The sequence below is a fragment of the Vanellus vanellus genome (genome assembly GCF_965231255.1).
Source record: "Vanellus vanellus genome assembly, contig: HAP1_SCAFFOLD_53, whole genome shotgun sequence".
In the NCBI taxonomy this organism is placed as follows: Eukaryota; Metazoa; Chordata; class Aves; order Charadriiformes; family Charadriidae; genus Vanellus; species Vanellus vanellus.
Window position 1 is genome coordinate 965,253 of NW_028128477.1, and position 21,330 is coordinate 986,582.

A 21,330-nucleotide genomic window follows, 5' to 3' on the forward strand; every position below is an offset into this window, starting at 1 on the left:
CAGGGCTTTGTCCCAATGTAGTTCACCAAGCAGTACCCTGAAGAGGCCAAAGTCTATCTCCTGAAGTCCAGGATAGCGATCTTACTGTGCGCTCTCCTAGCCACCTTAAAGATCCCAGACTCTGCCACCTCAAGGTCACTGCAGCCAAGGCTGCCCTTGACCATGACATTCCCCATGGGCCCCTCTTTCTTGGTCAGGACAAAGTCCAGCATGGCATCTCTCCTCATTGACTCTGCTGTCACTTGGAGAAGGATGTAATCGTTAATGTGTTCCAGGAACCTCCTGGATTGCCAGTGCGCTGGTGTGCTTTCCTTCCAACAGCTATCAGGGTGGCTAAAGTTCCCTCTGAGGACCAGGGCTTGTGAATGTGAGCCTACTCCAATCTGTCTATAGAGGACCTTATCCACTCGGTCTTCTTGGTACCCCCATGTACTTCTTCCTCTTCAACCTCTCTGTTCTGGACCTGGGCTCCATCTCCACCACTCTCCCCAAAGTCATGGCCAATTCCCTCTGGTACACCAGGGTCATCTCTTATGCAGGACGTGCTACACGGGCCTTGCTGTTTGTCTTTTTCATTTCAGCAGAGTTTTCTCTTCTCACCATCATGGCCTATGACCGCTACGTTGCCATCTGCCATCCCCTGCACTACGGGACCCTCCTGGGCAGCAGAGCTTGTGTCCGCATGGCAGCAGCTGTCTGGGGCAGTGGGTTCCTCAATTCTCTCCTGCACACGGCCAATACATTTTCACTGCCCCTCTGCCAGAGCAATGCCCTGCACCAGTTCTTCTGTGAAATCCCCCACATCCTCAAGCTCTCCTGCTCACATTCAGACTACCTCAGGGAAGTTGGGCTTCTGGTGCTTAGTGTCTTACTAGCATTCAGGGCTTTTGCTTTCATTCTCTTTTCCTATGTGCAGATCTTGAGGGCTGTGCTGAGGATGCCCTCGGACCAGGGATGGCACAAAGCCTTTTCCGCGGGCATCCCTCACCTGGTTGTGATCTCCCTGTTTATCAGCACTGCCATGTTTGCCCACCTGAACCCCCCCACCATTTCCTCCCCATCTCTGGACCTGTTGGTGTCATTTCTGTACTCAGTGGTGACTCCAGCAGTGACCCCTCTCATCTACAGCATGAGGAACCAGGAGCTCAAGGATGCCCTGTGGAAACTGATGACTGGTATCTTGTCAGAAGCAGCAATGAACTGCCCATCTTCTACATATCACACATGATGTAACTCATTACAGGCCCACATTGTCTTTAATACATTTTTCCTTTCATTTATGTGTTTTTTAGCTTTTCTGGGGTTTGTTAATGCTGTCAATAAAAGTGAAGAATCATCCTTTATCCTATTGCTATGTCAGGATCTGTGTTGTGGGAGCCACAGACTTTGTGTAAATAAGAAACTGTTCTCTCTTTGTTTTTGAAAAACTGAAGGACCCTGCACTGACTTGTTTGTCTGACATCCTTTCTCCGAGAACTTCTCTGGAGCTACAGGGGCCACGTCTGTGTGCTGAGGTGGAGGGGGCAGGAGTGATCTGAGCTGGGTCTGCCTCCCAGCCTGACCAGCATGGCCCTGGGCACCACAGCCCCCGGCTCTGCAGAGCTGCACCACCAGCTCGGGGGCTGTGGGACGCCTGGGGAGGGGGTGCAGGAACGGCTGGCCAGGCCAGCACAGATGAGCTCTCTCAGGAAAAGGCTCTGAGGGGAGATGGGCTGTGGTGGGAGAAGAGCAGGGCACCGCGTGTGTGCAGGGCAGCCATGGCAAGAGGAACCCTTTGCTCTGGTGGGACAGCTCGGGGCAGGCTGCCCTGTCCCTGGGGCCAAAGGACCTTCCTGAGGGTGCCCTGGGCCAATTCTCTCATGCCATCCTGGGAAGGATGTTTGGCAGGTGGGGCTGCAAGCTGCCTGGGGCAGAGATCTCCTCATCATGCCGGATGGGTGGAAATTCTCACTGGCCTCTGTGTCCTGCTGTGGGACCAGTCCCAATGGGGCTGCTCTGCTGGTCTGTGCTGGGAGAGGGCAGGAGGTGGCCAGATTCAGGGAGGGTCTGGGCTGGCAGGGCTGGCAAGTGCCCTAGAGGAGAGAACCCCAGGGAAGAGCTGAAGTGAGGGAATGTGCAGGGTCGGGGCACACAGCAGTGTCCTGGCACAGCCGGGCTCCTACAAGGGGCATGAGGGACCAGCAGAGCAGGGTCTGGGCTGTGCCTGTGCTCAATGGACACCCCGGGGAAGTTGTCCCAGGGCCATCATCACAGAATCACCGTATCACAGAATTTCCTAGATTGGAGAAGACCTGTAAGATCACATAGTCCAATCATTACCCTAACACTGACAAGCCCATCACTAAACTATGTCCCTCAGCACAATAACTACATGACCCTTAAACACCTGCAGGGATGGGGACTCCACCACTGCCCTGGGTAACGCATTCCAATGCCTGATGACCCTTTCAGTAAAGAAATTCTTCCTAATACCCAGTCAAAACTTCCCTTGGCGCAACTTGAACCATTTCCTCTTGTTCTAACACCCGTTACCTGACAGAACACGTCGACACCCACCTCTCTGCAACCTCCTTTCAGATATGTTTAGAGAGCGATAAGGTCTCCAATCAGCCTCTTTTTCTCCAGGCTAAACGATCGCAGTTCCCTCAGCCGCTCCTCATAAGACATGTGCTCCAGACCCCTCACCCGTTTCGTTGCCCTTCTCTGGACACGCTCTGGTGTCCTTTTTGTGGTGAGGGGGCCGAAAGTGAACACAGTACTCAAGATGCGGCCTCCCCATTGCCCAGTACAGGGGGAAAATCTCCTCCCTGGTCCTACTGGCTACACTAGTCCTGATACAGGCCACGATGCCGGTGGGCTTCTTGGCCACCTGGGCACACTGCTGACTCACTTTCAGCCGCTATCAACCAACAAGAGAGGTCCCTCTCTGTGAGCAGCTTTCCAGCCACTCCTCCCCAAGCCTGTAGCGTTGGCGGGGGTTGTTGTGGCCAAAGTGTGAGAGGTGGCATTTGGCCTCATTGAACCTCCTACAGTCTGCCTTGGCCCATGGGTCCATTCTGTCCGAATCCTTCTGCAGAGCCTCCCTACCCTCAGGCAGATCAACACTCCCACCCAGCTTGGTATCATCCGCAAACTGACTGAGGGAGCACTCCATCCCCTCATCCCGATCATTGATAAAGATGTTAAACAGGACTGGCCCCAGCACTGAGCCCTGGGGGACACCACTCCTGACCGCCCGCCAACTGCAATTAACTCCAATCACCACCACTCTATGGGCATGCCCTTCCAGCCAGTTTTTTACCCAGCAAAGCGTGTGCCCATCCGAGCCATGAGCAGCCAGTTTCTCCAGGAGAATGCTGTGGGAAACAGTGTCAAAGGCTTTACTAAAGTCCAGATAGACAACATCCACAGCTTTTCCCTCATCCACTGAGCGCGTGACCACGTTGTAGAAGGAGATCAGGTTAGTCAAGCAGGACCTGCCTTTCATAAATGCCTTTGATAATGTGGCACTGAGTTCCACCTGTCTGTATCAGATTTTATCCCACAGTGAGGGGCTGCAAAACTAGAAAGGGCTACTCCAAATGCGTCAAGAGAATTAGAAAAAGCCATGAATGAGGGCAGGCAGTATGACAGCCTTAGAGGAAGAAATCAAATTATTATCAAAAATGGTAATATAGAATGGCTTAGCTCTAGAGCACCCTTTAGAAGTACAGGACACAGTAGGTGCGTTCTTGAAAAACAGCTGCTGGGGTTTTTATGTCAGTCAAGACCAGAAAAACAAAACTGAGAGAAACAAGAGAAAGACTCATTTAAAAATATTACACAAAATAGGGCAGGGATCTCCCCTAAATCTCTTTGGGTGGCTAACCTCTTGGCTCCCAGACTTAGGAACAGGACTGTGAACTGAAAGGATTTGGGTTGTTGTATTCACTCTCTTGTTTTGCTTTCTAATTAGATGGGTGTGTATTACCTTATGAACTTGACTTACGACTTAAATAATGAAGAGTATAGTGTGACCCTGACGGTGAAAGGAAAAGGAGGGACTGTTAGGAAAATCTCATTCCAGAACTATTGTAACAATTACTCTTTAGAGTACGAAATTGTATGAACTTTCTTAAGATATACAGCATTTCTATTGCGTACTGCATAGCCATGGTTCAGTCAGCATGACTACAGGACCCAGCTCATTGTCGGGAGGAGAAGACAGCCCCCAGCCTGAAGAAGAAAGGATACTCCAGCACTGCCCGGATGACACCAGACTCCCAGCCCCTCTGACACCCCTGTGAAACCCTCCCCTGATCTGGCATCAGAGATAAGGAACTGCAGCAAGACCAACTCCAGGGACGTCTCCATTAGGAGAGCAGCAGGTGGATGATGATGCCACAGCATGAGAGTTGCTTTGCCAAACAGTAGCCTGCGTGTGCGTGTTAAGTAGCGATCACTCAAATTGTGTTGTACCTGAATGCTCTAAAGGTATAAGAACCATGTGTGAAACTGCATTTGGGGTGTCCCAATTTGACTGGGACCGCTCGTACTCGTGAACAGAGAATCACTCGTGTAATTCCATACTTTGTGTCCCAGTCTCTCTCCTGGGACAGCATGGGCAGTTGGAAAGTTTTCATGATGTTATCCTCGAAGGCCGAGAATTGTCCCCAGGGGTGGCCCAGAAGGCACTTGACTGCCTTTATGGTGCTGTCCTCCCAGGCAATGATCGTTCAGGAAGGACTCTGACTGAAACCATGACTCGAATAGGACTGCCTCAAGAACATGAGAGCGATGTGCCATCCTCCCCTTTGCAAGATGGTCCCCCTTTCGAGCCCAGTCGAAAGGAACAGGTGGTTTGCAAACTCTTTTGGGCAAGGATTTCCGATGCTTGTGCAATGCCTCACACAACTGTGGCCTGGGCACTCATAGACAACACATACCTGATCATTTCCATAGTGTCAGTGTCAGTGTGTGTGCCTTCGGAAACCATGCACATGCCAACAAGCAATGGGATTTGGGTGAGTGGTGTGTATGTACAGTGAATATGAACTACAAATTTATACCCTTGTGAAGGCAGGATTTCAAAAGTTTCAAGCAAAGTCCTTACTGTCAAAAATGCTGAGTTTATTTTTTCTAAGGTAAGAATAACCTAGATTTTTTTGTTTTAAATAAATGCCCTCTGTCCCCCCTTCCACTCTTCCTTGCCCAGCAAGACTGCTGCCTCCTGTTCTGCGGGTCGTGAGCCATCCATTGCAGAACGGCCTTGAACACGGCCTCTTCTTTCCCACTGAGCTCCTCTTTCTGCAGGACACACAGGGGGTCTTTGACGGAATGCTGCAGAAACTCTCTCGACACACTGGTCACCCCCTCCAAGTGATGGAAGATGAAAGCATGGGCTTCTTCTCGCAGGTCAATAATAAAGTCAATAATAAAGGCAGTAGTAATACTCGGTGAATCTCCAGATGCCGACGCAGTTCTCCAAGCACAGCTGGGACTTTAAGAACTCGCAGCACAGTCTGACGATGCCCATGACGTTGAACTGGTCGGCCGCTATCAGCAAACGTTCAACATTGTCGGCCGTGACCGGTACTGTGCCGGTGTAGGCGTACTTGATAATGAGCCGCATCATTTCAGGTGGAGTGCCAGGGATTTTATAGACATCGTTCCCGGCATTGCTCCAGTGGGTGGAGAACAAAGCCCTTTTCAGGGCTTTTTTCAAAGCAAAGCAGTGCTGGGGGAAAAGCATCTTTCTGCATTAAACCCGGACCCCGTTATCCCCTGTGCCTCCTTCCCGGGGCACCAATTTGGGCACACGCAGTAGCCACGCTGGGAGGCTGTGGGGTTTATTAATTCATGTGTTACGAGCCGGTTGTTTTAACAAGGAGTCACCGCCTCCGGCTGTGCACAGAGAGCCACAGGGCCAGTGCCCCCGTTGCTTCAACAAGACCAACAGAGAATGGCGCTGTGTGGGGAAGGAACACCTCCCGCCCCACGGCAGACAAGCCCGGGTGGCCACGCTCCAGCCCTGCACCGCATCTGGGGGTTCGTCAGGCACCGCTTCCAGTGCTGCTGTGATATCTTGGGTTGGGGATGAATTCCAGTGTCCAAGGAGGCACCAGGACTATGGGGAAGTGCTGGAAAAGAGGTTCAGTGCCGAGGGAAGCACTGGAGAGACACTAAGGCAGCGTGACACAGCCTGGGAAATGCTGTGTGTCCCCATCCCCTCTTGTTCCAAGCACTGACCTGAACTATTGACTGCAGCTACAGAGGATGTTCTTGTGAGCACTGAACTCAATGCCACCCACGCTGAGAACCACATCGCAGAGTCTCTCCTCCAGGCAAAGTTCACTGAAGGCGGTGCAAAGCACAGCACTCATCTTCCTCTCCCTGGGTGAGGATGAGTGTCGCTGGGAGCCAAGCTATCGCCCACGTCACAGCCTGTGGCAGTGGAAAGTGCTTCTCCTGGAGGTACTACAGCGCTTTGTCCGTGCCCTCCCTCCAACACCGTCTCCCAACCCCTGCCTGTCTGGTGGCTCTGGAATGTGCCCCAAAGTGAAATCACAGGCGCAGGGGTGACCCGGGACCGGCTGTGAGCCCCCATGCAGCTGGCGCTTTACCTCCATATTGATTCATGGGTGGTGGCAAATGCTCTGTGGGGGTGGTTACAGCAGTGGGAGCAGAGCAACTGGCAGTGCAGAGGTAGACCCATCTGGGCTGCTGAACTGTGGCAAGACATTGCTGCCCAGATAGAGAATCTGGTTGTGAAAGTACATCGTGTAGATGACCACGTACCCAAGGGTCAGGCCACTGAGGAACATCAAAACAACCAGCAGGTGGATCAGGCTGCTAAGATTGAAGTGGCTCAGGTGGACATGGACTGGCAACGTAAGGGTGAACTATTCATAGCTTGGTGGGCCCATGACGCCTCAAGCCATCAAGGAAGAGATTGCGACATATAGATGGGCTTGTGACCAGGGGGTGGACTTGATCACGTTCACTATTGCACAGGTTATCCACGAATGTGAAACGTGTGCTGCATTTAAGCAAGCCAAGCGGTTAAAGCTTCTTTGATCTGGAGGACGTTGGCTGAAATATCAATACGGGGAGGCCTGGCAGATTGGTTCTATCACACTCCCTCAAACCCGCCAAGGCAAGCGCCACGTGCTCACAACGGTGGAAGCAAACACCGGACGGCTGGAAACACACCCTCTGCCCCATGCCACCGCCCTGAACAACTATCCTGGCCCTTGAAAAGCAAGTCTGATGGCGACATGGCACCCCAGAGAGAATTGAGTCAGACAATGGGACTCATTTCCAAACAGCCTCATAGACACCTGGGCCAAAGAGCATGGCATTGGGCGGGTGTATCACATCCCCTACCATGCACGAGCCTCTGGGAAAATGAAACAATACAACGGACTGCTATAAACTACACTGAGAGCCATGGGTGGTGGGACCTTCAAAAGTCGGGATACACATTTGGCAAAGGCCACCTGGTTAGGGAACATTTGAGGATCTGAATATGTTCAGGAAGACAGTCTGGGTTATTCCTGACACAGGCAAAGGCAAAATTATCTGTTGGATTTCTTTATTTTAAGGCCCTGAGTGCACTTGGTGGGTGATGCGGGACGATGGGGATGACCAATGTGTTCCTCAAGGGGATTTGATTTTGGTGAGAATGGCCAATGAATCAAATTATATGATATTTATTGCTAAATTACCACTCTATGTCATCACTACTACAGGTGCTATATGCTCTATCTATGGCATTGCAGTGAAAGTGACCTAAATTAATGAAGAATGAACTTTGATGAAACTGAGCAAAGTGCAGAAGTGATGGAACCAGAAGTGGCTGCAGCAACTGGCACCCGGGAATTGTCTTGAGATCGACATCTTCAACCCACAGATGATGGGCATGGGCCCTGCCGGCTACACCAGCTGTGAGCTCCAGATGCAGCACGCAACAATTCAACATCACACACCACGTCTCCTGCCGGGAAAGACAGTTACAACAGATGGAGCCCAAAGTCATGGACTAAATGAACTCAAGGGACATTTCAGTGGGATGGGCCATGGACTAGGGGAATGATATCTGTGTGCATATATACATATATCAAAGACAGGAAAATGGTGGTGATTTATGGAAAAGTGTAAGACCTGGGCATGACGTAGATGGTATAGAATAAGGGGCGGACGCTGTCCTGGTTTTGCCTGGGATAGAGTTAATATTCTTCCTGGTAGCTGCTGTGTTTTGGATTGACTATGAGAATAACATTGCTAACTCATATTGTTTTAGTTGTTGCTGAGTGATGCTTATATTAAGTCACGGACTTTTTCAACGTCCCGTAGAAGGTGGGGGGGCACAGACAAGACAAGCTGGCCAAAGGAATGTTCCATCTCATAGACGTCATGCTCAGTATATAAATGGGAGTTGGCTTGGGGGAAGGAATCGGTGATCACTTCTCCAGACAGGCGGGGCAAATGATCATTGGGTGGTGACAGTAATATATTTTGCATCACTTTATTCTATATATACTTATTATTATTATTGTTGTTGTTACTGCTACTGCTTTTATTTTCTGTTACTGTTCTATTAAACGATATTTATCTCAGCCCATGGTTGTTTTTTTTTTTTTTCCCTGCTTTTCCCTTTTCTCGCTATTCTACCTGAGACATCCCGTTTCATTTAAGAGCTGTTACCTGACCGGCCACATCTGACTCAGTGTTGTGCAAGGGTCAGACCCAGTAGGATGAAGCCTTAGAACAAGTAGTATAAACCCAGAAAAATATGAATAAGCAGGGTTATGACAAGAGGAAAATTAGGCTCATGATCTAAGATAAGCCCTGGGCAATGTGCAGAGAAGGGGTGGCAGGTTATTGTCGGTGAAACAGCGTCCATTGGGTCAGTTTCCATAGGGCATCCTTGAGCTCCTGGTTCCTCATGCTGTAGATGAGGGGGTTCACTGCTGGAGGCACCACCGAGTACAGAAATGACACCACCAGGTCCAGAGATGGGGAGGAGATGGAGGGGGGCTTCAGGTGGGCAAACACTCCAGTGATGATAAATAGGGAGACCACGGCCAGGTGAGGGAGGCACGTGGAAAAGGCTTTGTGCCATCCCTGCTGTGAGGGGATCCTCAGCACCACCCTCAGGATCTGCACATAGGACACCACAATGAAAACAAAACACCCAAAGACTAAACAGGCACTAACCACAATCAGCCCAACTTCCCTGAGGTAGGAGTGTGAGCAGGAGAGCTTGAGGATGTGGGGGATTTCACAGAAGAACTGGTGCAGGGCATTGCCCTGGCAGAGGGGAAGTGAAAATGTATTGGCCGTGTGCAGGAGAGAATTGAGGAACCCACTGCCCCAGGCAGCTGCTGCCATGCGGACACAAGCTCTGCTGCCCAGGAGGGTCCCGTAGTGCAGGGGTTGGCAGATGGCAATGTAGCGGTCATAGGCCATGACGGTGAGGAGAAAATACTCAGCTGAAATAAAAAAGAGAAAGAAAAAGAGCTGGACAGCACACCCTCCGTAGGAGATGGCCCTGGTGTTCCAGAGGGAATTGGCCATGGGTTTGGGGAGAGTGGTGGAGATGGATCCCAGGTCAAGAACAGAGAGGTTGAAGAGGAAGAAGTACATGGGGGTGTGGAGGCGGTGGTCGCAGGCGATGGCAGTGATGATGAGGCTGTTTCCCAGGAGGGCAGCCAGGTAGATGCCCAGGAAGAGCCCGAAGGTCAAGAGCTGCAGCTCTCGTGTTTCTGCAAACTCCATGAGGAGGAACTGTGTGATGGAACTGCCATTGGACATTTGCTGCTTCTGGGCAGGGGGACCTGTCCAAGGAGGAAAAGGCAGTGACAAACTGGGAGAGACTTCTCTGAGGAAATCCCAATGCCATTCCTCACAGAAATCCCCCTCCCACAGCTGAATGAGGAATGACCCAGCTCATTCCCAACCCCACAAACTCAGTGACACGCTCCCTTATCAGGCAAAATACTGCTTCGACACCTACTTTCCATGAGGACACGTCTGGGGCAGGACTCCCAGAGTCAGAGGCAGAAGAGAAGCTGACCCGCACCCCCTCCCCAATTCCTGAGATGCAGAGTTCAACAGACGGGTGGGGACACGAGGAGAAATGCGTCTGTGCTCTGAAAAAAGGAAGTGAGGAGAGGCAGTCAGACAGGCGTGCAGTGAAGCCTTCTCCTCAGTGACAGTGTCTCCAGACAGAGACACTGCAGGGTACTTGTTTTTGTGTTGTGCATCATTTGTAGGACAAAAACACTTCTCCTGGACTGGAGGTGCAGCTGCCGAGAAGGCATCTCGGGCCATGGACCCTGTGGCTGTGGGGTGGGCGGGAGAGGAGAGCAGAGGCTTGCTGCGGAGAAGTTGTCTGAAGGTGAGGGGATGGCAGGAGGTGCCGGGATCCCCCCTGCCTGGCCATGTCTCGCAGCAGCTCCCTCTCTGTCCCTGACTGTGTCTGGGCTGCCAGGAGCTGCCCCTGCCTGGAGCTGCTTCTCTGCCCCCGGGTCTCCTCCCTGCCAGTGCCCCAGAGCCCATCCCACCCGCTGTGTGCTCAGCTCTGCCCTGCAGACCCCTCCTGGCAGCACAGCGCTGCCCGGGGGCATCTCTGGGTGTGCGGGGGCTCAGGAGGGGTTCAGGGAAGTGCTATCGAGAACGGGGGTCTCTGTGCCTTCTCCACAAAGGAGAAATCCACTCCCACCTCCCACTGCCCACCCAGCACCCGAGAGGAGAAATCCCACAGCACAGACTTGTTCTCTTTCAGGGGAAAGGTGCCTCGATGTCCTTCTTCAAAAGGACTCTGTGCAAATGTCCTGGGAGTGATGGGGATCCGGGAGCAGCCCTGACCCACACAGGTCCATCTCAGCAACAGAAGGCATCTGCCTTGCTGGCAGTCACTCCTTCCACCCACTGCTTCTCCCCACAGAAGCTCCGTGGGAACTCCCCAGGCAGGCGCAGAGCTGACCCTGGCAGAGTCCCTGCCCCGGCACACAGCCCCGGGGTGCAGTCCTCCTGACAGAGCCCAGCAGCTCTCAGATGGACCAGCTTGAGGAGATCCCTCCAGGAACTGGAGCTGCATTGCCCGGCACCCTGAGACTTACCACACAGAGGGCGGTGAAGATTTCTGCCCCAGTGAGCTCTCAGCACCCCCCACTCCCAACTGCCTTTAAGCTCACTCTGCCTCGCAGGTCTCCCCTCTCTGCCTGCAGGCAGTGTCCCCAGCCCTGCTCCTGGGCAGAGCTGTCTCTCTGCAGCACTGCCTGCTTGTCAGGAGCTCCCTCCGGCCCAGCAGCCCGGCCAAGCTCAGCAGCAGAGGACCAGCCCACGGTGGCACTCTCTCTGTCCCCTCTGGGCTCCCTGGAGGTGTCCCTGGGGCTCCAGGGGAACCGCCTGTGAAAAAGACTGATGCAATCTCTCATGTTCCCTCCCTCATCTGCGCAGAGACACTTACTTCCAGCTGTGTCATTTCTCCCAGCAGAAGAAGAGCTGGCCATGAGTAACCCCTCTTCTTGTCCCATCAGTAGCACACACAGGGTGTTGGACTGTTAGTACCAGGATTCCTTATGGCAAATCACTGCTTGCCTTGTGCCACAGCTGGGGGGCTTCAGCCCAAACGTGCAGCAATGATCTCAGCCAGGGGCACAGACAGGACGAGCTGGAGCCGTTCCTGTGGCAGACAGAGCTGTGACATGGTGGCAGAGCTCAGTCCAGCTGGTCTTCAAGGACAGCCTCCTCCAAGCTCAGCTATAGTCCAGATCGCAATTCAATCTAACCCCGAAAGGCAATTCAAGGGCACCAGAATGAGTGCTTACTCCTTCAGGAAGTGTTCAAGGAGAAACAAAGCCACTGTGTGGCCACTGCTGAGTTTCATAGAGCAGGTGGAGCTATATCGGAGATTCTCTACATCCTCTTTGCCTCATTCTGCCCCAGCAAGGTCTCCCAGAGCTCTGAGACTCAGGGCAGGAATCTGGAGGAACGCCACCAGCAGTGGATTGTTCCCAAGTCACCTTAACTAAGACAATCCTTACCAGTCTATGGGACAGGAGGGGTGGCAGCTGAGGGAGATGACAGGGTAAGCCAATGTGCCAGCGTATTCAATGACACTCCGTAATCATTGAAAGGCCATGGAGGTTGAGGGAGGGAACTCCCTGATGACTGGCAGCATCCAAATATTGCATGCTCTTTTAGAAAAATGGCCCACGGATAAGCAGGGGAACTCAAGGCTGTGCCCCAGAGTGTGTCCGCTCAGAACCCATTTGTGGGTGTCTGAAACCCTGGATTTACCCAGGGCAGCTTGTGTCCCACCGTTCTCTGCTTCCTGTGATGGAAGAAAACGATTGCTCAGCGCAGGGAGAGCAGTGCTGGTCTTTTAAGTTGGAAGTTAGCAAAGTTTTCAGCATCTTCCCCCACAGTATGCTTGTGCCCGAATTAGGATGTCATGGCTTGCATGGGTAGATAAGTAGATGGGTAACTAACCAGACGGCTGATTGGGCTCAGAGGTCTGTGGTCAATGCGTGGTACTCTGCCTTGAGGCATCTAGCTTGAAACCTCCTGCAAGGGTTTGTCCTGCCACCTGCCCTGTTTATCATGTTTTTAAGGACCTGGAGAAGATGCAAGTGTTCTTTTTCATAGGATTTGAAAACACTACCCTGGTAGGAAAGGCTGGCATGGCAAAGGACATAGACATGTAACATAGACTATGTAACCCGTTCATAGAAGGGCATCAAATTTTGTCAGACATGACTTGCCCTTGGTGAAGCCATGCTGGATGCTACCTATCACCTCCTTATTTTCTATGTGCCTCAGCAGAGTTTCCAGGAGGATCCGCTCCATGATCGGGCCAGGCACAGGAGTGAGACTGACTGGCCTGTAGTCCCCCAGGTCTTCCTTATTTCCCTTTTTGAAAACAGGGCTTATGTTTCCCCTTGGCCAGTCAGCAGGAAGCGCACCAGACTGCCACGACTTCTCAAATATGAGGGACAGTGGCTTAGCAACTTCATCTGCCAGTTCCCTCGGGACCCGCGGATGTGTCTCATCAGGTCCCATGGACTTGTGCACCTTCAGGTTCCTCAGGTGGTTTATACATGATCTTCACCTACAGTGGGCAGTTCTTCATTTTCCCACTCCTTGCCTTTGCCCTCTGCATCATGGGCATTGTGGCTGCAGTCTTTGCCAGTGAAGACTGAGGCAAGAAAGTCATTGAGGACCTCAGCTTTGTCTCTGTCCCGGGTGACCAGTTCTTGCATTTCCTTCCGGAGAGGGCCCACATCTTCCCTAGTCTTTCTTTTCTCGCTGACATACTTAAAGAAGGATTTCTGTTTGTCTTGATGCCCCTGGCCAGATTTAGTTCTATCTGGGCTTTAGCTTGTCTAACCCGATCACTGGCTGCTTGAACAATTTCTCTGTATTCCTCCCAGGCTTCCCACCCCTGTTTCCACCCCCCTATAGGCCTCCTTTTCACTTGTGAGCATGTCCAGGAGCTCCTTGTTCATCCATGCAGGACTCCTGGCTTTTCTGCCTGCCTTCTTCTTTGTAGGGATGCATCACTCCAGAGCTTGGAGAAGGTGAGCCTTGAATATTAACTGGCTTACTTGGGCCCTTCTTCCCTCCAGCGCTTCATCCCATGGCACTATACCAAGCAGATTCTTCAAGGAGCCACAGTCAGCTCTGCTAAAGCCCAGGGTGGTCAGCTTGCTGCGCACCTTCCTCGCTGTCTTGAGGATCTCAAACTCGACCATTTCATGGTCATGGCAGCCCAGGCTGCCCTTGAGCTTGACACTGCCTACCAACCCTTCCTTGTTGGTAAGGACAAGGTCCAGCAGAGCTCCTCTCCTCATTGGCTCCTCTTCCACTGGGAGAAAAAAGTTGTCGTCAATACAATCCAAGAACCTCCTGGACTGCATATGCCCTGCTGTGTTACCCTTCCAACAGATGTCAGCAAACTTGCTGAGGGTACACTCTGTGCCCTCATCCAGGACGTTGATTAACATGTTGAACAAGACTGGCCAGTACTGACCCCTGGGGAGCACTGCTACTTACAGGCCTCCAACTAGACTGTGCGCCGAACACTATGCTATCAGCCTCATTCCCCACAGTATTCTTGTGTCCAGTTAGGACATTATGGTCTGATTGGGTGGATAAGTAGATGGGTAATAACTGAGATCAGTACTCGGGCTTGGAAGAACGTGGTGAACGTATAGTGTTCTGCCCAGAGGGATGTATCTAGTCGGGTTCCACCATGTTTCAAGGGCTTTTAATTACCCAAAGGAGATGACAAAATGCTTTTTTTATACCATTTGTAGATGACACCTCATTGAGGAGAGCAGACACTATATTAGAGGGCAGGGTTGCCATCCCAAGGGACCTAGACAGGCTTGAAGGACAGGCCAACAGTAACATCATGTTATCCAACAAGGACAGATCTAAAGTTCTTTCGCTGAGGTTGACTAAGGGCCTGAAGTGACAGAGGGCAGGGACTGCCTAGGTTGGTATCAGCACTGCAGGAAAGGCTCTGGTGGTCCTTTGGTTTCATTAGCCAAAACATGGAGCCGTCAGCAAAGGCCAAAAGCATCCTGGGTGGTAGGAACAGGAGCACAGCCAGTGGGAGTGATTACCGCCCTGGGCTCAGCACATTTGAGAACAGATCCAGAACACTCTCCCAGGTTCTGACCCGCTGCAATGCCTGAGAGACACTGGTAAACTGGAGCCCGTACAGTGGAGGGACACCAAGGTGGTCAGGGTTGGAGCATTTGTGCTGTGAGAAGAAGCTGAAAAAGCTGGGCTTGTCCAGCTGGAAGAAAGGAAGATCTTGGGGGAACATGCAGCAGCATGTCCCAATGGACAACAGGATGCCCATGAGCCAGCAATGTGTCTTGGTGGCCGAGAAGGCCAATGGCATCCTGGGGTGCACCAAGCAGAGTGTGGCCAGCAGGTCGAGGGAGGTCATCCTCCCCCTCTACTCTGCCCTGGTGAGGCCTCATCTGGAGTACTGTGTCCAGATCTGGGCTCCCCAGTTCAAGAAGGACAGGGAACTGCTGGAGAGGGTCCAGCAAAGGGCTACAAAGATGATGAGGGGATTGGAACACCTCTCTTATGAGGAAAGGCTGAGGGACTTGGGGCTTTTTAGTCTGGAGAAAAGGAGACTGAGGGGGGACCCTATCTATGCTTATATATACTTAAAGGGAGGGTGCCAGGGGGATGGGAACAGTCTTTTGTCAGTGGTGCCCAGTGATAGGACTATAGGGAACAGGCACAAACTTGAATGTAGGAAGTTCCATCTTAACATGAGGAGGAAGTTCTTTCTTTTGAGGGTGGCAGAGCACTGGCACAGGCTGTCCAGAGAGGTGGGGGAATCTCCCACTCTGGAGACATTCCAAACTCGCCTGGATGCTATCCTGTGCAACCTGCTGTAGGTGACCCTGCTCTGGGAGGGGGCTTGGACTAGATGATCTCCAGAAGTCCCTTCCAACCCTGACCACTCTGTGATTCTGTGAAACTGGAGAGACATGGATATGAAGGGTGGACTGTTCGGTGGATGAGGAACTGGTTGGATAGTCCCATCCAGTAGTGGTCAACGGCCTCAAATCCAGATGGAGACTGGTGACAAGGGGTGAACCTCAGGGGTCCATACTGGGACCAGTACTGTTCAATATCTTCATCAGTGACATAGGCAGTGGGATCGAGTGCACCCTCAGCAAGTATGCTGATGACACCACGCTGAATGGTGCGATTGAAACTCCCAGCGGACAGGATGTCATCCAGAGGGACTGGGACAGGCTCAAGAAGTGGGCCCGTATGAACAGCATGAGGTTCAACAGGGCCAAGTGAAGGGTCCTGCACGTGGGTTGGGGCAATCCCTGATATCAGTACAACCTGGGGTATGAAAGGATGGAGAGCAGCCCTGCCGAGAAGGACTTGGGTATACTGGGGGGTGAAAAGCTGGACATGAGCTGGCAATGTGCGCTCGCAGATCACAAAGCCAACGGTATCCTGGGATACATCAAAAGAAGCATAACCAGCAGGTCGAGGGAGGGCATTCTGCCCCTCTGCTCTGCTTTGGTGAGACCCCACCTGGAGTGCTGCTCCAGTTCTGGAGCCCTCAGCACAGGACAGACATGGACCCGTTTGAGTGGGTCCAGAGGAGGCCACAAAGATGCTCCGAGGGCTGGAGCACCTCTGCTGTGAGGAAAGGCTGAGAGAGTTGGGGTTGTTCAGCCTGGAGAAGAGAAGGCTCTGGGGAGACCGGAGCGGGGATTCCTCTTGCCTCAGTTCAGCTGCCCAAAATCAGAGTGAGCTCCTTCTCTGAGCTGCCCTGTGAGCAATGGAGACAGAGGCCAGGAGGGAGCTTTTCCGATGCAAACATCGGGTGACATTTGAGGTGCCAGAGGTGGTTCAGGACACGTGCAGGGAACTGCAAGCTCTAATGGAGCAATTTTGAGAGACAGGGCAGCATCCGTGGGCACTGGTGGGGAATCCCTTTGGCCAACGGAAAACATAGAAGATCACAGAATCACAGGATCACAGAATCACACAATTGTAGGGGTTGGAAGGAACCATTGGAGATCATCTAGTGCAACCCCCCTGCCAAAGTAGGGTCACCTACAGCAGGTGTGACAGGAATGCAGCTGGGCGGCTTTTGAATATCTCCACAGAAGGAGACTCCACAGCCTCTCTGGACAGCCTCTTCCAGTGCTTTGGTGCCCTCAAAGTAAAGACATTTATCCTTGTGTTAAGATGGAATTTCCTGTGTTCCAGATTGTGCCCATTTCCCCTTGTCCTTTCGCTGGGCAGCAAAGAAAAGAGTCTGCCCCCATCCTCTTGACACCCTCCCTTTAGATATTGATAAGCATTGAGGAGATCCCCTCTCAGCCTTCTCTTCTCCAGGCTCAACAGACGCAGCTCTCTCAGCTGTTTCTCATAAAAGAGGTGCTCCAGTCCTACATTTTGCCCTGCTTCCACGCAGGATCCGGAACTTTACCATCTCATGGTCACTGCAGCCAAGGCTACCCCCAGCCTTCACATCCCCAACTAGTCCTTCTTTATTTGTCAGTAAAATGCCCAGCAGTGCACCTCTCCTCGTTGGTTTCCCCACCAACTGTGTCAGAAAGTTCTCATCAATGCTCTGCAGAAACCTCTGGGACTCTGTGTGCCTGGCTGTGTTGTTTCTCCTGCAAATACCAGGGTGGCTGAGGTCCCCCGAGAGAACCAGGGCCTGTGACCATGAGGCTATTTCCAGCTGTCTGTAGAAGGCCTCATCAACTTCCTCTTCCTTATCTGGTGGTCTGTAGTAAACACCCACAACAGTGACTCCCACATTAGCCTGTCCCTTAATTCTTAACGATAAGCTCTCAACACATTCTTCATCCAGCTGCAGGCAGAGCTCAATGAGTTCCAGTTGCTCTGTCCCATAGAGAGCAACTCCACCACCTCACCCTGCTGGCCTGTCTTTCCAAAAAAGTACATAGCCATCTGTGACAGCATTCCAGTCCTGCGAGCTATCCCACCATGTCTCTGTAATTGCAATGAAACCATGGCCCTGTGACCGCACACAGATCTGTAATTCTTCCTGTCCATTAACCACGCTGCGTGTGTACAGGCGTTTCAGAGAGGTCATCAAGCATGCAGGTTCCCTGGAGGAGAGCGAGAGGATCCATCACAGTCGTACACGCAGTGGAGGTGGTTGGCTTTCTGGATATCACCTTGGGAGTCCGCTAAGGAATATTTGTCACTGCTCTGGTTGGCTGTGGTTATTGCCCAGCTGGATGTGACAGTTTCAAGCCTGCCTCACCAAGCTGGCCAGCCTGCTGCCAAAGACTCCCTTGCCTCTTCTAGACAGGTGGATCCCATCCCTCTCTAAAAGGCCATGTTCATATTTTATTGTCATAAAAGCAAAAACCCTCATGATAGCACCAGCCACGTAGCCAGGAGTTGACATGCATTATGAGTCCGTTTCTGGCTGCTCCCTTCTCTACCTGGTAAAACAGAGGAAAAGACTTCTATGTAGTCTAAATCGACCCTCTTCTACCTTAGAACTATTACCCATTGCCCTGTCGCAGCAGGCACTGCCCAAAGGGCAATGATGCCATTCTTGGTTTGTTCCTGCGAGCTGTCAGCAGGCAGTGCTCGGAGCCAGGCGCTGTTGCCTGCCACGGGGCCTGCACACCCTCATCCCACAGGCAGAGCATTCAGTGGGCCAAAGAGCATGGAATTGGGTGGGTGTATCACATACACTACCATGCACGAGCCTCTGGGAAGATCAAACGATACAACGGACTGCTATAAACTACACTGAGAGCCATGGGTGGTGGGACCTTCAAATGCTGGGATGCCCATTTAGCAAAGGACACCTGGTTAGGTAACATTTGAGGATCTGCTATGGAGCTGTCCCTGCCCGGTGAGAACTTTTCCATCCTGTGGAAGGAGATAAAGTCCCCACAGGGCACATGAAGAATATGTTCGGGAAGAAAATCCGGGTTATTCCTGATACAGGCAAAGGCAATCCTATCCGTGGGATTTCTTTTGTTTAGGGCCCTTGGTGCACTTGGTGGGTGATGCGGGAGGATGGGGATGACCGACGTGTTCCTCAAGGGGATTTGATTTTGGTGAGAATGGCCAATGAATCAAATTATATGATATTTATTGCTAAATTACCACTATATGCCATCACTACTGCAGTTGTCGTATGCTCTAGCCATGATATTACAGTGAGAGTGACCCACAGATGATGGGCATGGGCCCTGCCGGCTACACCAGCTGTGAGCTCCAGATGCAGCACGCAACAATTCAACACCACACACCACATCTCCTGCCGGGAAAGACAGTTACAACAGATGGAGCCCAAAGTCATGGACTAAATGAACTCAAGGGACATTTCAGTGGGATGGCCCATGGACTAAGGGAATGATATCTGTGTGCATATATACATATATCAAAGACAGGAAAATGGTGGTGATTTATGGAAAAGTGTAAGACCTGGGCATGAGGTAGATGGTATAGAATAAGGGGCGGACGCTGTTCTGGTTTTGCCTGGGATAGAGTTAATATCCTTCCTGGTAGCTGCTGTGTTTTGGATTGACTATGAGAATAACATTGCTAACTCATATTGTTTTAGTTGTTGCTGAGTGATGCTTATATTGTCACGGACTTTTTCAACTTCCTGTTGAAGGTGGGGGGCCACAGACAAGACAAGCTGGCCAAAGGAATATTCCATCCCATAGACGTCATGCTCAGTATATAAATGGGAGTTAGCAGGGGGGCAGGGATCGGTGATCACGTCTCCGGACAGGCTGTGGAGTTAATCATTGGGAAGTGACAGCAATTTGTTTTGCATCACTTTATTTTGTTTAGTATTATTATTATTAGTAGTAGCAGTAATAGTATCTTTTCTGTTACTGTTCTTTTAAACATTATTTATCTCAGCCCATGTCTTTTTTTTCCCATTTCTCCATTTTCTCCCTATTCTACCTGGGACATCCCATTTCATTTAAGAGCTGTTATCTGACCAGCTACATCTGACTCAGTGTTGTGCAAGGGTCAGACCCAGTAGGATCAAACCTCAGAAAAAGTAGTATAAACCCAGAAAAATATCAATAAGCAGGATTATCACGAGAGAAAACTTCAGGCTCGTGGTCTAAGATAAACTCTGGGCAATGTGCGGAGAAGAGGCAGTAGGTTATTGTCGGTGAAACAGCGTCCATTGGGCCTGTTTCCACAGGGCATCCTTGAGCTCCTGGTTCCTCATGCTGTAGATGAGGGGGTTCACTGCTGGAGGCACCACCGAGTACAACACTGCCACCACCAGGTCCAGAGGTGGGGAGGAGATGGAGGGGGGCTTCAGGTGGGCAAACACTGCAGTGCTGATAAAGAGGGAGATCACGGCCAGGTGAGGGAAGCATGTGGAAAAGGCTTTGTGCCGTCCCTGCTGTGAGGGGATCCTCAGCACCGCCCTCAGGATCTGTACATAGGACAGCAGAATGAAAACAAAACACACAAATGCTAAACAGGCACTAACCACAATCAGCCCAACTTCCCTGAGGTAGGAGTGTGAGCAGGAGAGCTTGAGGATGTGGGGGACTTCACAGAAAAACTGGTCCATGGCATTGCCCTGGCAGAGGGGCAGTGAAAATGTATTGGCCGTGTGCAGGAGAGAATTGAGAAACCCACTGCCCCAGGCAGCTGCTGCCATGCGGACACAAGCTCTGCTGCCCAGGAGGGTCCCGTAGTGCAGGGGTTGGCAGATGGCAACGTAGCGGTCATAGGCCATGATGGTGAGGAGAAAATAGCTGAAATAAAAAAGAGAAAGAAAAAGAGCTGGACAGCACATCCTGCATAGGAGATGGCCCTGGTGTTCCAGAGGGAGTTTGCCATGGCTTTGGGGAGAGTGGTAGAGATGGAGCCCAGGTCAAGAACAGAGAGGTTGAGGAGGAAGAAATACATGGGGGTGTGGAGGCGGTGGTCGCAGGCGATGGCGGTGATGATGAGGCCGTTTCCCAGGAGGGCAGCCAGGTAGATGGCCAGGAAGAGCCCGAAGGTCAAGAGCTGTAGCTCCCGTGTGTCTGCCAATGCCAGGAGGAGGAAGTGGGTGATGGAGCTGCTGTTGGACATTTGCTGCCTCTGGGCAGGGGGACCTGTCCAAGGAGGAAAAGGCAGTGACAAACTGGGAGAGACTTCTCTGAGGAAATCCCCATGCCACTCCTCACAGAAATCCCCCTCCCACAGCTGAATGAGGAATGACCCAGCTCATTCCCAACCCCACAAACTCAGTGACACTCTCTCTTATCAGGTAAAATACTGCTTCGACACCTACTTTCCATGAGGGCACCTCTGGGGCAGGAGTCAGAGGCAGAGTCAGAGGCAGAAGAGAAGCTGACCCACACCTCCTCCCAACTCCTGAGATGCAGAGTTCAATAGAGGGGTGGGGAAACAAGGAGAAATGCATCTGTGCTCTGAAAAAAGGAAGCGAGGAGAGGGAGTCAGACAGGCATGCAGTGAAGCCTTCTCCTCAGTGACAGTGTCTCCAGACAGAGACACTGCAGGGCACTTGCTTTTATGTTGTGCATCACTTGTAGGACAATCACACATCTCCTTGACTGCAGGTGCAGCTGCCGAGAAGGCATCTCGGGCTCTGGACCCACTGGCTGTGGGGCGGGTGTGAGAGGAGAGCAGAGGCTTCCTGCCGAGAAGTTGTCTGAAGGTCATGGGGTGGCCGGAGGTGCCAGGATCCCCCCTGCCTGGGCACTTCTGGCAGCAGCTCCCTCTCTGTCCCTGCCTATGTCTGGGCTGCCAGGAGCTGCCCCTGCCTGGAGCTGCTTCTCTGCCCCCGGGTCT

The 21,330-nt window shown here is 51.9% G+C and overlaps 1 protein-coding gene and 1 pseudogene across 2 annotated transcripts; both read right to left on the bottom strand.

Annotated features, from left to right (window-relative positions):
• Nucleotides 1-8,859: 8,859 nt before the first annotated feature.
• LOC309684361 (olfactory receptor 14I1-like) lies at nt 8,860-9,795 on the bottom strand (the record flags this gene model as incomplete). The annotated part of the gene is made up of 1 exon (XM_082500287.1): nt 8,860-9,795. The coding sequence occupies one exon, from the start codon at nt 9,793-9,795 to the stop codon at nt 8,860-8,862; it is 936 nt and encodes a 311-aa protein (XP_082356413.1).
• Nucleotides 9,796-19,675: 9,880 nt separating this feature from the next.
• LOC309684363 (olfactory receptor 14J1-like) lies at nt 19,676-20,607 on the bottom strand (annotated as a pseudogene). Its single transcript has one exon. The product of its transcript is annotated as an olfactory receptor 14J1-like (transcript).
• Nucleotides 20,608-21,330: the final 723 nt, after the last annotated feature.